The 18,404-nt window shown below is 35.4% G+C and overlaps 1 protein-coding gene across 1 annotated transcript; it reads left to right on the top strand.

Annotated features, from left to right (window-relative positions):
* The first annotated feature begins 6,998 nt into the window (after positions 1 to 6,998).
* On the top strand, positions 6,999 to 8,465 carry LOC112785334 (uncharacterized). The gene has a single exon (XM_025828801.1). It carries the CDS (start codon positions 6,999 to 7,001, stop codon positions 8,463 to 8,465), a length of 1,467 nt encoding a protein of 488 aa, XP_025684586.1.
* The last annotated feature ends 9,939 nt before the right edge of the window (positions 8,466 to 18,404 follow it).

Here is an 18,404-nt window from a genome sequence, read left to right as displayed (position 1 = left end):
ATTTGTGAACTACTTACACAAAACGAATTCTCCAATTTGTAAACTTACACAAATTTGATCCTTCGATTAATGAACTTTAATTTTTTTTTTATTTTTAAAATACAAATAAGATTCTCTGATTTGTGATTACATCTATACTAAATTAAAACATACTACTTCTATATAACCGAAAATAATACAATAATTATTTATAAAATATTTAACAATGTGAAATTTTTTTATTGTTAAATCAGCCATAGTAAAATATTAATAGTATTATTACACCTTGTAATATACTATTAATATTTAACAATGTGAAATCATATGGGTCATCCTTAAACGCTCCTTGTTAAGTAGGGAGTGCTGCACACCTTGTTAGTTGGTTAAATCTGAACTCTTCATTTATTATATTTTATTTGAATGGCCTGGATTTAGAAAGGCAACCTGTTAATCAGGTTAATCACTTTTTGTTTTTAAAAATTTAAATTTTTTTTGTAAGTTTTACATATTGGGCTGAAGTCCAAAAAAAAAAATATATATGAATATTAATTATAACATGTCTGTACAAAAAACAAGTTTTTGGGCTTTAGAATTAAAATAAATAATACATAAGAAATAAGTTAAGAATTCATACACCAAATTAAAAAAAAAAAAGATATATTAGAATCTTAGAAAAATTAATATTAAATATATAATATGTATATAATATTAAAATTTAAATAAATTTTATTTTATGTAAAAAATTATAATATTAAATATAAACACAATAATAAAATATTTTGTGTTATATAAATTTATTTAATATATATATATATATATATATATATATATCACGTAAAAAATAAACAAATATATAATAATTTTATTTTATGAAAAACAAAATTATAACATTAAATATGAAAATAATGATAAATGATTTTTTTATTATATAATTTTAATTTAAAAAATATATATACTCACTTAAAAGTATAATTTGTTTTTCTTTCATATATTAAAATTATTAAAGAAGGTTAACATGTTTATTATGATGACAATATAATCATGTTCGTAATGAGAAAATTACAAAAGCATGATTACCAAACGGTCAATCTCACTGAATACTCTATAAAATATGTTTAGAAATCATGGCTTCAAAAATTACATATACAATGAAGCCGAACGAGAGAGAGAGAGACCTTAATTGTGAGGCAGTGGCGTGGGGTGTTGGCGCAACTGCAATGAGCGACGGCACAATGAGATGTTTTATTGTTTTAATATTTTAGGGGTTTTCCGTTTTCACTTTTCAGGGTTCCAAAGGCCAGAGCCACATCACATTGATATATTCAATTCATTGATGCATTTTAATATTGATTTGTATTAAATAGAATATAAAATACATCAAATGATTTCGTGGTATAGTTGGTTATCACGTTATCTTAACACAGTGAAGATCTAAGGTTCGAATCTGAGTGACCCTAATTTCTTCCTTCTTTTGCTTTTTGACACAAAACATGATGATGTGTTACTATATTTTTGTTCATGTTCATTAGTAATTACCCATATTAAATAATTCTTGCATGAACTATTTTTGAAAATTTTATTTGTCAAATATTTTTCTTTTTACTTTTTCTTTCTAAATGTGTATACAGAATAAAATCCAAAAATAATCAATTAAGTAGAATTAACTAGTTTTTGCTGTGGTGTACGTCATTAGACTGTAGAAAGAAGTGAACCCAATATTCAGTTATGAAATGAACAAACTGAAGGTTGTGGTAGACTTAGAGAAGGAGGGGTTGAATCTATGCCTTCTTTTTAAGTTACTGAAATGACTATTTCAAACAATCTTTCAATTCTGATTCTATTTGAACTTAGCAGCGAAATTTTATGAGACAATTTATTTTTGTCTCATGAATATCAGAAAACAGAACACAGCAGAAAAGAGAGAAACTAACACCAACATGTTTGAACTTCTTCAAAGAACACTTCACAGAACAAAACCTCAATACACTGGTTATCTCTCCTTACTTCTGAATGAACAGAAAATCTTCTTTTATCTCCTTGCATGTTGCTTGGTTGCTCTTCCTAGGTCAACTTCTTGAGCCTTGAACTTCACCAACCCACTATCTCACTTTTTCCCATTAATCCTCACAATGAAAAATTTGTTTCTGACTTCTCTATCTTGACCGAAAGCCATAAAGCAGCAACCACAAAAGTCTTCCAATGGTAAATCGAATTTGAACCCTTGAAAACTAACTTGGTCCCCAAGAATCACTTATGACCGTAGATACACAGCAGTAAAGAATAGAAATCCTCTTTTCCATATAGCTCAAAACGGAGTGGCAGAGAGTTGAAGATGAAGAGAAGAAAGTGTGTTGCATGTTTAAGGAAATGGTTGATTAGACCTTACCCTTCTTTGCTTAACCTTCTCTTTCCTTCTTCTTTCATGACTAGCTTAGGAACTAAGCTCTCTTTCTTACTTTTTCTGAGTTCTGTGATTTGACTGAAACAGGAAAAAAGAACGTTGCTTTGGAAGCAAGATGGGGGGATTTGAAATCAACTCGGGCTTGGATCGGATATCCATTAGGCAACCCTTTTGATTTCTTTGGCTTTGTTTTTTTTGGGCTTCACTTGATTAACCAACCCACCCACTAGCCTTGATGTTTTTATTTTCATTCCAATTTGGACTGCTAGACAGAGTTTTGGCCTGCAATGTTTTAATAAATAAATTAGCAACATACAATTATCAATAATCAAGACTAATTATTTATTTTGCCCAAAAATAACGTTTGTCATCACTAATTAATTTAGTTAATTTTTTAATTCAACACAAACTACTGCGGCCGTAAAGCTTTCATTCATTCAAACTTTAGTTTTGTAGTAATGGTTACTATCTTTGTTGATAAATTTATTTTTAATTGATTTTTTGCTATCTTTTCAATTAAAAATATGAAATAAAAGTGCAAATATGAATTTTATTGAGAAAATCAGACAAATAGTATGATCTTTTATAAAATAATTATTTTGTTTTTATATGTTAATGTGTTATGATTTCGTTTAAGTGAATTTTAATGAGAAAAAATTCTACTTTATCTTTAAAATGGTTTCTTAAAGCTTAACTTATTAGAATGTAAAGTTTTTGCAATTACCATAGAGTATTAATATTTGTTTCTCAGTATCTATTGATTGAACAAAAGTACTTTTGTTTTTATGACTTTATATATATACTAACGAGTGTTCTAAGATAGCGGCAGATTATTAGTGTCGGTTTTGATTTTGTTTTTTAAACGCTATAAGAATCTTTTACTCTCTTAAAATAGAATCTATGAAAAAAGTCAAAAAACTTTAAAATTTCTTTAAAGTTTAAGTTTATTTGAGTTATAAAGAAGGTATTTTGGTTTTTTAAATGAACTAAAAGTATAATTAACATTTCTTTAAATCAAAATTGAATTTTTAATTTCTAATACACGAGGGTGATACTGAACATTTTGGACTTTGGTTGTTTGGTTAGAGTTCCTTTCCTCTAAACCAAACAGCAAGATTTTGGACTGTTGGGAGAAAACCGACCGAATCCTAGTTTAGTTTGACCGACCGACTATGGTTTCTAAATCTTCCTGTTATAGTATCTAACTGATTCCTTGTTTCCACCTATTTATGATTCGATCAGCCAGTTTGAACTCTCAGAACCTTACATTACAGTAATAACTAAATAAGAATATATATATATATCATCATAATGTTTAATATTGTTGACAATAATAATAATAATAATTTATTTTGTATATAAATTTATAAATTTTATTCTAACGAAATAAGTTTCAGAAAATAAATAAATTTAATAACTTTATAAATAAGTAACCTTTAAATATTATTAGTCAAATTTAAAATTGATTTTGTTCATATAATAACAACCTATTTTATTAATCTTATTTTGTTAATTTAAATTTATTTATTATATACATTTTACATGTTAAATAACTTAGAAGATTTTATTATTTAAAATTTGTTTTCAATTTTAATATTAAATTTGTAATTTTAAGAATTAAAATATAATTAAATGTATGTTACATATCTAATTAATTAGTTTAAAAGAAAACTAACAAAAAATTAGAAGAATTAGTATTGATTATTTCCCACACAATACATTTGTGTCAAAACTATTTTTTACATGATATATATTTTAAATATTTTAAGTAATCTTATGTATATAATAATATGTATGGTAAGGTAGGTTATGTCTATAGTAGATGATCCCGAACTATATATATATGTATGTCATATTTTATTATTGACGAAATTCGAATCAAATAGAAAATAAAACCAAATATTTAAATTTACTTTTTATAATTGGTCTTACAATGAAAAATAAATTTAATGAAAAAATGCATATAAAAAATATTGATATAACTTTTAACAATTTTTTTTATTTAAACGTGTTATTTACTATATTTAAAATATTGTATTTGGAATAATTATATTACTTTAATTTTAACCAAAAAAAATTATATTACTTTAATTAATATATATTATTCAAAAGGACATTTAAAATTTATTATGTTATATTAAAAGAATTAATAAATATAGTTTATTAGTTTCTCTTAAGATAACATGTTATTTTCTTTGGTTAATCGAATAATATGACAACAAAATTTTTATAATAAATGAATAAAATGAGATGTGAACATTTTTTTTTCATAGAAAAATAAAGTACTCTTAATTATATATGAAGGGAAAATTTGCAAGTGAATGAGTACATGGCTATTTCGGTATTTTTTTAACTTTTAACGGTTGATCCTAATCATAACATATATATATATATATATATATATATATATATATATATATATATATATATATATATATAAAATTAATGGTTAAAAATTATTGAAATATCGTTGTATTGTTATATTTAAAAATTTTCTGATATTAAATAGAATAATTATTTAATTATATTTCTGTAGAATTTTATTTTATATTGAATAGCTTCAAATTTTAATTTCTTTTTGAATAAATTACTAACAACGTAATTCAGTGAATAACTGTCTACTTCATTTTAATTTTTGATTCTGTTACCCACTTATGTGAACGTTGTGGATCTTTTGAAATAAAAGATAATGGACTTGTTGTAACTGCCATGTACTCTATCCTTTGACTACGCCATGCGCTTCGTGTAAATGTTACGTGCTCTTAGTGGGCAGCATCATAACTTTGCACTACATAAGAACCTCCGAACCGTGAAAAATATTTTCATTCCCGCTTAAGAATGGAAATTGACAATAATACCTCCAAGTGTGTTGATAAAACTCTCCACTCCAACAGTGTTGTTGATGGCATAGTTGCCTCTTTGAAGGTGCGATGTGTTCCAATCCAAGTGTATCTGTTATGCACGATTGCAACTAATTTTTTTTTAATATTAATATTCTGTTTTGCAGAATTTGCATATTAAAATAACCGACCTAGAGAGATTGTACAACAATATGAAGGGAGAGATGGTCATTCTTCAAGTTGTAGTTTTGGACTTTAGAGACCGCCCAGCAGCTCCTGATCAAATGCCACAACGGCATGTTCCAGCTGACGGGATCAAAGGGAAGGAAGTACTTGAAAAAGATTATGCAAATATACAAGAAGATACTGATGTCATTCTTGGTGGAAGCGAGCCTGAGAATACTAGTACTCTGCTGAATGAAAAATCTCAAAAGATAACTATTATCAAAAGATACTGATGTCATTCTTGTTTTCATTTGCAGCATTCATATATTTTAGTTATTAATTTTTTAGTTTTTTTTTTTTATATAATTCATGTAGGCAAAAAAAGCATCCAAATATGCTTTGAACTCGTCACCTAAATGTCACAACTCAAGTGAAAATGTTTGTTCTGGGCGAAAGAGGGGCAGACCAAAAGGATCTAATGGACCTAGAATACTATCAGCTGAAATTGGTTGTGTACTCCCAGTTGAACTGAAGTCTAAATTCCGTCCAACTAAGGAAATGCAGTTGACACTACAAGAATGTCAAATATCACTTTATGTATTTGGCCACGATCTATATGAAGGGTAAAAACATTTAGTTAGTTACTTAACAAAAATAAAACATAAATATAAATAAGTTAATTATTGATGTCGAATATTTATTTCTTTGTCTTTTGTATTTGTAAGTTTTTATACAACTACAACTTTGTTGTATCTACACAGGGAAACTCTCTTCAAAAATAAAAATATTGAGATGAGTCGGGCAGATTTTCAGTGTCTCATTCCTGGTAATGAAGTACACTCTAATGTAAGTAAATACGGTAATTTTTATTAGATTCTTGAAAAATATGCTTTAGTTATTTACATGTTTATTTTCATGTAGATTTTAATGTTGGCTGCCCTTAAAACAACAATGACACAACGTATTGATGATGCCTTTTGATACGTCCCCCACATCCTCGGTCGCCCGAAATACTCGGCACGCAAATATCTGAGGCTAACGTTACATCAAATAAACTCGAAACAAAGAACAGATAAGCTCGGCCCCACCTGCTCAAATAAAGACACGTGCATCATAAAGCTCGGTCCCGTATCAGCCGTCCGAAAATCTCGGCACGTGATCAGGACCGAAACAGCATCACTCAACTGAAAATAGGAAACGTGTTCAACTAGTTTATAGCACCAAAACAGAATATCTCAACTAACCTATAAACTAGGACTTATCCACTAACGGGCAGAAGACAACTTCTATAAAACCTAGCTAATATGCTTGGCTAGGTCTCAGGTTCTATCACTCTCATTCTCTCACTCTTTTCTCTTAACTCACTCACTGTGAATCACTACTGACTTGAGCGTCGGAGTATCTTGTGCAGGTATTCCCGCCGCGGTGTTTGACTGCTGGCCGACGTCAAGCTCTTCCTCCTCGGTGTCAACTCACTCGGAAGCGCTTAAGCTCGGCCTCCCTAGTGTTCGGACGAACCACTTGGCGCCCACCGTGGGGCCGGAGTACATCTAACCCCACTTTTTCCTTTGTTAGTCTTCTACTCTATTTTGCAGGATTCCTGATCCTCGGACATGGCTGACAAGGAGAATCCACAACTCTCACAGGATGACCTCCTGGCTCAAATCGCAGAGCTTCAGGCGGAGGTACGAAGAATAGCCGAGCTCTCAACACAAAACAATGGAGAGAACTCGAAAGGCTCGGCTCAAAGTGCGGCGGACCCTTTAAACATCGTCCCGCCAAAAGAGAAGCTCACCCTCGACAACCCTTTCTCCGAAGAGATCACAAATTACCAGATGCCGAAGAACTTCACACTGCCCACCGCGCTAGAGCCCTACAAGGGGTTCGGCGACCCTCGAGCCCATGTGAAGAAGTTCCAATCGATGATGTTCTTCAACGGCCCTAACAATGAGCCTGTCTTATGCCGAGCATTCCCTACCTACTTAGATGGTGCAGCGTTACTTTGGTTTTCTAAACTTTCTGCAGGTTCGATTTCTTCCTTCGAAGATCTCGCCAGATCATTCATTGACTATTTTGCTGCATCAAGAATCTACGTACATGGATCGGATTACCTCGGCACCATCAAACAAGGTCAGCACGAGAGCCTGAAAGACTACATGACCAGATTCGCAGACGCCACTATGGAGATCCAAGACTTGGACCCGGCCGTTCACCTGCACGCCCTTAAGGCCGGCCTTAGGCCTGGCAAATTTCGAGAGACCATTGCCATAACAAAGCCGAAGACCCTAGAAGAATTCCGAGAAAGGGCGGCAGGTCAAATGGAGATCGAAGAACTCCGAGAAGCCCAAAAATCAGACAAACAACCACATCGGAGAGACGAAGAAAGAACTTTCAGATCGCCAGGCAACAAAGACACTAAGAAACCTTCTAAGCCCGAGTCAAAATACAACACATACACCAGATTCAATACCAGAAGAGAAAACATCATCAGAGAGATCCTCAACGCCAAAATCATAAAACCACCAGCCCGAGCAGGGAACTATCAGGATCAAAGGTTCGTGGACAAGACAAAGCACTGCGCCTTCCACCGGAAGTTCGGTCATACTACGGATGACTGCATTATGGCGAAGGACCTCCTAGAAAGACTAGCACGCCAAGGGCTCCTAGACAAATATATCGAGACCCAGAAGGGCAGAGGAGGAAACTCGAACAGGGTAGAACATAAGCAAGCAATGGCAGATGACAAAAAAGAGGGAACGACTCCTGATCCGCCAAGAGGAGTCATCAACCACATATCAGGTGGACTCGCAGGCGGAGGAGAAACAAGCTCGGCCAGGAAGCGAAGCTATAGAGCAATGCTAGCAATCGAAGGAACCATACAACCAAAGAAGGACAAAGAACCAGACGTCACAATATCATTCAACCAATCAGACCTCAAGTCGGCAAGCCCTAACCTCGACGATCCCGTGGTAATTTCAATCCAAGCCGGGGAATTGTTGGTAAGAAAAACATTGCTAGATCCAGGTAGTAGCGCTGATGTTTTATTTTACTCTACTTTTACAAAAATGAAACTATCATAAAAATTGATACAACCCTCCTCCGGAGAGCTAATTGGGTTCTCTGGAGAGAGAGTCCCTATCATGGGACACATATGGCTAAAGACCACAATGGGAGAAATCCCTATGTCAAAGTCCATTGATATTCAATACCTAATAGTAAACTGTTACAGCCCTTACAATATTATACTCGGGAGACCCGCCCTGAATATATTTAGGGCAGTGGTATCCACATTACACCTGTGTGTCAAGTTTCCAGTGCAGGAAAACAAGATCGCTACGGTGTATGCCGACCATCAAGAAGCTCGGCAATGCTATAACGCTGGTCTAAAATCAGTACAAACAAAACAAGAAGCTCGGCCCCAGGTTCAAGCAATCCACACGTCTGCCAACACAGCAACACTAGCCGATCTTGACCCAAGGGAAGACCTCGGCGAAAGACCTCGGCCAATGGACAATCTTCAACAAGTAACACTGACATCAGATGACAAACAATGCACATATGTTGGAGAAGCCTTAGAAGGGGAAGACCGAGCAAAACTCATTCACATACTGCGTCAGAACGCCGACCTTTTTGCTTGGACTCCAGATGACATGACTGGAATCAACCCAGAGGTCATCTGCCACAAGCTAGCAATCGACAGAACAGTCCGACTAGTCGCACAGAAGAAAAGAAACCTCGGAGAAGAGAAAAAACAGGCAGCACTCGAAGAAACCCAGAAGCTCCTCAATGCAGGTTTCATCAGAGAGATTCGCTTCACCACATGGTTATCCAACGTGGTAATGGTAAGGAAAAGCTCAGGTAAATGGCGCATGTGCGTCGACTTTACAAACTTAAATAAAGCTTGCCCTAAAGATGCATATCCATTGCCTTGCATTGATAAATTAGTTGATAATGCCTCTGGTTTCAAAGCTCTGAGTTTTATGGATGCATACTCTGGCTATAACCAGATCTTAATGCACCCAGAAGACCAAAGCAAAACAGCTTTTATAACAGAACACGGGAACTTTTGTTACAAGGTAATGCCCTTTGGCCTAAAGAATGCAGGTGCGACATATCAAAGACTAATGGACAAAGTATTCCAGCAGCAGATAGGCCGCAATATGGAGGTCTATGTAGACGACATGGTAGCAAAAACACCTATGCAGGGGTCACACTGTGACGACTTAGCAGAAGTCTTCAGACAACTCCGAGCATATAACATGAGACTCAATCCAGACAAATGTGCGTTCGGAGTGCAAGGAGGGAAGTTCCTAGGATTCATGTTAACATCTCGAGGCATCGAGACCAACCCAGAAAAATGCAAGGCCGTACTGAACATGACAAGCCCAAAAACAATAAAGGAAGTCCAGCAACTTGCAGGACGAATAGCTGCCCTATCACGTTTCCTACCTGCAGTGGCAAACCGATCTTACCATTTTTTCCAGACATTCTCTAAAGGGAGGAAGTTCAATTGGACAGACGAATGCGAAAAGGCTTTTACTGAACTTAAGCAACACTTGACATCGCCACCAATCCTCCAAAGACCAGAAACAGGTAGCCCACTGTACTTATATCTATCAGTATCTAACCATGCTATAAGCTCGGTTTTAGTAACAGAAACAGGAAGAAAGCAAAGCCCAGTATACTTCATCAGTAGGGTGCTACAGCCAACTGAAACAAGGTACCCGAAGATAGAACAACTGGCGCTAGCACTAATTACCACAGCAAGAAGACTACGACACTATTTTCAGAGCCACACCATCATAGTACGAACAGACCAACCGCTAAGGCAGATATTAACCAGACCGGAGCTCGCCGGCAGATTGATAAAATGGTCGGTCGAGCTCTCCGAGTTCGACATCCAGTACGAATCAAGGAAAACACTGAAGTCACAGGTGCTAGCCGACTTTATATCGGAGATGACTAATGACACACATAATACAGAGGTCAGGTGGAGCGTACATGTAGACGGAGCGTCAAACAAAGAAGGCAGTGGAGCTGGGATACTACTCAAGGAAGGAAACAGAGTAGTGGCCGAGCAATCACTGCAGTTCTGCTTCAACGCAAGCAATAATCAGGCGGAATACGAGGCCCTACTTGCTGGACTAAAGCTCGCCCTACAACTACAAATACCTCGAATAACAGCCTACTGCGACTCCTCACTAGTGGTACATCAAATAAAGGGCGAATTCCAGGTAAAAGATCCTTTGTTAGAGAAATATTGGCTCATAACAAAGGATCTAATTTCAAAATTTAAAGAATTTGATATCATCCATGTAAACCGAGAACAAAACACCAGGGCCGATGTGTTATCTAAGTTAGCTACAACACGGCAAGCCGAAAACACATCAGCACTATCCCAGCTAACACTTGACAAACCAAGTTTTGAGCAAAATACAATCTTGAGTATCACACAGGTCCCAGATTGGCGAACACCTTTTTTCGATTACATTCATACAGGCACCATCCCGGAAAATGAGCCGAACTTGCCGCTCTTCCGAAGAAGAGCAAGCTTCTATACAATGCTCGGAAACACCTTATACAGGCGAGGACTCTCACAACCGTTGCTCAAATGCATCAGCAAAGAGGAAGCCGAGGAGGTTATGGCTGAAACACATGAAGGAGTCTGTGGCAACCATATCGGCGGCCGAGCATTAACAGCAAAGATCTTGCGGACAGGATATTATTGGCCGACGATAAAACGGGACTGCATCACCAGAGTCAAAACATGTGATAATTGTCAAAAGCACGCCACCCTCTCAGAGATCCCGGCCGAGGAGCTCCACACCATAGAGGTAAGCTGGCCTTTCGATAGGTGGGGATTGGATATCCTCGGACCCTTTCCGAAAGCGCCAGGCCAGGTAAAGTTCCTCTTAGTATCAATTGACTATTTCTCTAAGTGGATAGAAGCACAACCACTAGCACACATAACAGCAGAAAAAGTGCGATCTTTTCTATGGAAAAATATTATATGCAGATTCGGTATCCCAAGAGAAATAGTCTCGGATAACGGAAGACAATTCACAGACCATAAGCTCGCCACTTTTCTGAAAAATTTTAACATTAAACATCACTACAGCTCAGTAGAGCACCCGTAGACTAACGGACAAGTTGAATCAGCTAACAGAATTATCTTGCAGGGGCTAAAGAAAAAGCTCGGCGACGCTAAAGGAGAGTGGGCCGACCTTATCCCAGAAATCCTATGGGGTTACAACACCAGCATTCAATCTGCCACAGGGGAAACTCCCTTCAAATTGGTATATGGCGCAGAGGCGCTCATTCCAGTAGAGGTCAGCATCCCTACGATAAGAACCAAGCTCTATAATCAATCAAACAATCAACAAGCTCGGATAACCGAATTGGACCTTGTAGAAGAAGACAGAGACACATCTGCCATAAAGCAGCGAGCCAGAAAACAATACCTAGAGCAAAGACACAACAAAAGAGTAGTCCACAGGTCATTCAACAATGGAAATCTTGTACTCAGACGAACAGAAGATGCTCGGAAGCCCTCATCACATGGCAAACTAGCGGCAAACTGGGAAGGACCCTTCCGAGTCCTTCAAAACCTCGGAAAGGGGGCTTACAAATTAGAAACTCTTAGAGGAGAACAACTTCCCGGAACATGGAACGTCTCCTCTCTAAGGGAATATCAGTCATGACAGAACATGTATAATAGCGAATGACGGTACTCTTTTTCCCTCCGAAGGTTTTTTCCCAAAACACATGGGTTTTACTCGGAAAGGGTTTTAACGAGGCCAGACGCAACAAATCATTGTATCCATACAACTTATGCGCAATCAAAACAATTCTCATTTTGACAGTTATCATACATTTCAGTTAGTAAAACACTTCAAATTATCCGAGCATAATCCTCGGAACCCTATCACCACGAGCCGAGCTTATTCCTCGGAAAACCTCCACCACAAAAACAAGTCAACAAACGAACAAACTAAATCCGAGCTTCATACTCGGAAACCTACAAACGCATACCGAGCATAAATACTCGGACAAGTACAAACTAACATTTTTTTACGATGGTTTCTACCATACATTCCAACAAACAAACATTTAGAATAAATCCGAGCCATATACTCGGAGAACGACGCGCGCACCCCGAACACATAACTCGGAGGAGTACAAATGAACAACACAAACAAGTTATTTCGAGCGAATCCTGCGGGATCATCAAAACAGCACATTAAAGCCTTTACCATCTTAATCAACGGATCAAACAAAGAGTAGCGTCAAAACAAACAGCCATTTTCACATAACAGCACACTACTATCTTAACAAAATATACATATCACATTAATCAACAAAGAGCTATAATTTCAAACCGAGCTATATACTCGGATCCCAAAACATCACTATCAAAACATTAGGAGAAAAGTTCAAAGACAGAATAGCAACAGGCGGCAAAGATGCTACAAGCACCAACAAAAGATAAATACTAAAAAACTACTCTATCTTGTCACCTATGCTAGATCCCTCACTATCACTTCCAGCAACATCTTCATCCTCCATAAGTTCCCCATTAACAACAACCTTCATAACATCAAGCTTTGAAGGGTCAGCCTCGGGATACAACACCTTGACTTGAGAAACAGCACGGTCAAACCCTTGAGCAAAAGCCTCATAAACCCCACGTTCTAACTCTTTGATCCGAGCAGACAACCGATCAACCTCAGACTTTGAATTCTTCAAAGAAGCCTCATGCAGTTTCCGCTCCTCAGCAAATTCAAGCTCTCGCTTCTCAATGGAGGAAGACAGCTCAACAATTTTATCATCTTTCTTCTGGATAATTTGAGACAGCTCCTCCAGATGCGTCGCTTCCTTTTTCTCCCGCTCTAAAGCAAGCTCCTGAGACCGACCAATGGCGACGACCCGAGCACCAATAACCTAGAGAAAACACAACTCAGTAAGCAAACAACATCATAAAGGAACAATCGGCAAACACATACAAGTCATACCTGAAGAAATCGGCTGACACCAGCGCGGCCCACCTCATCAATCATTTTCATATCGTCCGGAAAACAGCAAAGTTCATCAGCCATAACACCGAAAGGATAGAGCTTCGCCCATAAAGATCGGCCATGCTCATTCTCATCATACCCGTGAAGTCTCTTCTGCGACTCATAAGCAGACTCAACCTCCTGAAGTATCAGCGATGACTCCCCCTTACCCTCCAATACCTCAGCAAGACTACCCTTAGCTTGACCTCTTTTTCGTTTAGACCTCGGCCCGGGACCATACTGGGCTACTAAAGCGGCAGGTCCTTTCCCCACATTAGAGGAAACTTCTTTCTCGCTCTTTTTGCGCTGATTGAAGAAAGACTTCAATCCGGCAGTAGTGATGGCAGGAGCTTTCTCGGCTACAAATTGACAACAATTAAGTGAAGACACAAACAGAATGGGCAAGCACACAAAACAAACATAACAAAGCACAATTACCTATATGGTTATAAACTGCTTGCCTATTGGTATCCCAGTTCAACATCTCAGCAACTGACAATAAACCCTTCGGGCCCAGAGATTTAAACAAAAAATCCATAATAATATCATCATCCGGCAACCTATCATCTACATCTAAGGCCTGGTAAGGCTCAGCACACCAGAACAGGGGAAATCTCTCAACCAAATGTTCATTCAAGTAGAAGGGAAAATCCTCGGGAACACTTCTAACCTTAACAAACATTGACTTAAAATCCTTAAACGAAGACTTATACAATCCGAATACTGCCCGACGAGGATAGCTACTAAGGTTAACCCACAAACCTCTATTCACGCCCTTTGCTTGAAATAAAGAGAAGAACAACCTAAGGGACGGCGGACACTCTAACAGCTCCATCAAAACCTCAAAAGCTCGAACAAAACCCCAGGAGTTAGGATGTAATTGGGTTGGGGCACAGTTCAACCAGTACAAAACACCACACTCGAATTCGGTAAAGGGAAGTCTTACCCCCAGCTCTATAAAAAGGCAACTATACATGTAAAAATAGGACCAGTCGTCTAACCGGTCACAGACACGATCCTCCTCCCCACACGGCAACAACTCAATCCTAATATCACTACCAGGCCTAACCCAGACACCGGACCCTAATAGCTTCACAGACTCCTCATCATCAAACTGGGATTTGCGCTCTCTCACCCTAACGTCGACCCACTCGTATGAAGCCCCCACATTACAGCTCTCCATCGAAGACAAAGAAGGAAAAAAGCAAGTAGATGAAGACGAAAAGAATTAACACTGACCTTGCTTGCTCATTTCTCAGACAAGAAGAAGAAAAAAACCTCTATCCCAGATTACAGCAATTGCAAAGAGAAAGAAAACGCAAAATCACATAAAAACCTACAAAAGAAACGGTTACTATGCATTTACTTCAGATTGGCAAAAAAGAGGGAAGCATTAAAACCACTACACAAACCAATGGACAGGGGTACCTAGAGAAGCGGAGCGGTTTTTTCACATCAATCATTTCACACTGGCGCGAAATACGAAGCCACTCATAACACTCTGATTTCCCAGACAAAACCAAGCCGAGCTTGGGGGCTACAAAGACCATACGCAACCAACAAAACTCGGCAACCGAGGATTACGAAATTTTTGGTCCGAAAGCTCGCCTCAGTCTTGTCCAAACCAAGGCAAGCTTGGGGGCTATGATACGTCCCCCACATCCTCGGTCGCCCGAAATACTCGGCACGCAAATATCTGAGGCTAACGTTACATCAAATAAACTCGAAACAAAGAACAGATAAGCTCGGCCCCACCTGCTCAAATAAAGACACGTGCATCATAAAGCTCGGTCCCGTATCAGCCGTCCGAAAATCTCGGCACGTGATCAGGACCGAAACAGCATCACTCAACTGAAAATAGGAAACGTGTTCAACTAGTTTATAGCACCAAAACAGAATATCTCAACTAACCTATAAACTAGGACTTATCCACTAACGGGCAGAAGACAACTTCTATAAAACCTAGCTAATATGCTTGGCTAGGTCTCAGGTTCTATCACTCTCATTCTCTCACTCTTTTCTCTTAACTCACTCACTGTGAATCACTACTGACTTGAGCGTCGGAGTATCTTGTACAGGTATTCCCGCCGCGGTGTTTGACTGCTGGCCGACGTCAAGCTCTTCCTCCTCGGTGTCAACTCACTCGGAAGCGCTTAAGCTCGGCCTCCCTAGTGTTCGGACGAACCACCTTTGAAGATATGTCCAACAAAATAACAACTTGGTCTCTACCACCACAATTTGGGGTAAGAAATTTCGGTAACTGACCCTCATAAAATATACAATATACGGTCCCACTAAAACTAACAATTTATAATCTCAAAAATTAGGTTGATGCCCTTAACCCAGATATGCTACGTCAAGAAGTGTATGAAAAGTACAAAAACTGGATGCCGAAGTCTTCTGCATTAAAATATGTATTTTATTCTCACTCACTCTCTATTTGGATTTTTTTTTTTACTCTAATTGTCCATGAATATGTCCACACAGATATATGTTCCACTCATTGACGACATTTTTCACTGGTTCTTGATGGTAATATCTATTGACGAGGGAAAGGTGTATAAACTTGATTCATATCCAAACCCAAAGCGAGATATCTCCAAAAAATTCGTCATGAGATGGACGGTGATATATTTAATCTTCTTGGTGTATTTTTAGTTGTTGATAGTGGAGTAAACTATATATTTTCTAATATCACTTATTATTGTGTAATAGAAAATAATTTTTTAAACACAATTTTTTATTTAATTTTAAATTCTTTATATAAATGTTATTTAAAGTTCATTCGTCATTAATATGTTTTTGTAATTCATTTTGTTTTGAGCCATAGCTCTGTCTATTAGATTTCATTTTCTCTGGTCCGTACTCCAGCACTAATATATTAGACAAAAAAACCATTCCAATGGACAATTGACCTCTCTGTAATGCTCGTGGCATCCCTGATTGCAACACAAGGTGTACAGTCTATTTTATTGTGATAACTCCGCTGTCTGGTTACTTGAGTGGATGGCAATGGAGGACATGTTTCAGCCCAATCTCACTGCTAGGGTAAGTTAACAAATTTCTACCATGTGTACTTTTTGTTTCTTTTGACACACTAATTAATTTAACTTCTACTTTTTGTAGCCTCCTGATTCTAAAATTCGAATGCTTGCGGCATGTACAACTTTAAATGGGACTCACAATGAATATAATGACATGGTCAGACATCGTTCTGCAGCTAGGTGGAAAGCATTGGTTGGCAATTAGATGGTCACCCTATTTATTATTAGGAAAATATAAAATACATTTGATTTGATTGTTTGATATTTATGTTGTTTGTTATGGGACCTATTTGTTACATCAATTACTTTTTTTTTATTTATCTTTTATATGTACTCCTTGATATTTAGGATTTTTTAGTTTCACAGCTTTTATATGCATATTATTTTTTCGTTGAAATTCAATTATGTACTCTCCAATTCTATCTTACTCAAATTTATTTTCTTTTTTCTTTTCCAAATATAATATACTAGTAGATAAAATAATCTGTAGCTATATGGCGGTAAAATAATATATATATATATATATATATATATATATATATATATATATATATTTCTTATTACAAAATGTTGTGTTTTAGTAAACCAGTTATTTTTTCATTTAGCTAGTATGTTGTTTAGAAAATGAAAAGATAATTTAAATATTAATTTTGGAATGTTGATTATGTCATTTGTGAATAAATTTGTGATTATTACAAGATTTATCTATTATTGTAAATTTAGAATATTCGTAGATTTAAAATTTATTTGGGTGAGTTTATATAAAAAATTAATTATCTTTATTCAAAAAATTATTTTAACAAATAAAAATAAATTTTATGTTTAAATATTTCAAATAAAAAAAATTTTTATTCATCAATTATATGTAAATACATTAATATAAAAATATTTTTTATTTATTATTATGTGAAAAATATTTTTTAAAGTAAAGTAATTTTAAATTGTGTAATGTTTTAGATGAATAACAAAAGAAAAAAAAACAAAAACTTTGTTAAAAGGCACAAAAAAATTTTGGTTCATTCCATAATACATAAATTATTTTTAATTATGCAGATTGTTTAATTGAATAATACCAAAAAAAATCCATACATTTTAATAAAATTGCAAAATAATTAATTAAAAAAATAAAAAATTTAGTTAAATAATACAAAAATATAATTTAAGTAACACAAATTATAATCATAAATTTTTAATTCAAGTTGTACATATGATATAAGACATTGTATAAGATATATTTTGCATTATATTAAAGAATTAATATGACAACTACAATATTTTTTAGGAAGAACGGATAAAAGCAACAAAATAAAAAATTATTATATTTACTGAAAATAATTAAATTTTTTCTATGCTATGTAGGTATATGTGATTTCAGATTTAATTTAATAACATAGAATTTAGAAAAGATATTCTCGTCCCAATGCGTGTATTTTATAAGTGATTGCCGTTACAATTTAAATTTTGTACGTATCTATAAAACTATTATTAAATTTAATTATAAAATATATCAAAATTAAAAATAATTTGTATTGGACTTAAATTAAATTTTAGGTTTAACTTTCAAAATTTATTTAACCTAATTCAAATAAATTATTTTTTTCTTTTTATAATTAAATTTATATCTCACTTATAATATATTGTTGTTTTATGAAGTAATCTTACTAAATTTTTTAAAAAATTAAAAAAATAAAAAAATAGATAAATATTATTTAAAAAATATTTTTTATAAATTATATATATTCTGGATATAGTGCTAGAAAGTTTATTATAATTATATTTTAGATACAATGCACTCAATTTATACACGGGCTTTTAAACTAAATCTTAATTGTAGCATTTTAATAGTTGACTATTTTTGTTCTTTACATTTTTTTTATCTGTAACGTTGAATATTGAGAATAAATATTATAAAAATTGAGTG

Source organism: Arachis hypogaea, chromosome 20 (genome assembly GCF_003086295.3).
Source record: "Arachis hypogaea cultivar Tifrunner chromosome 20, arahy.Tifrunner.gnm2.J5K5, whole genome shotgun sequence".
NCBI classification, from domain to species: Eukaryota; Viridiplantae; Streptophyta; class Magnoliopsida; order Fabales; family Fabaceae; genus Arachis; species Arachis hypogaea.
Note: the sequence above shows the minus strand (reverse complement) of the source record. Positions and strands in the feature narration are given on the sequence as shown.

Bases quoted from the DNA above. Each gene is read 5' to 3' on its own strand.
- LOC112785334 (XM_025828801.1), top strand. From the start codon at position 6,999: ATGGCTGACAAGGAGAATCCACAACTCTCACAGGATGACCTCCTGGCT.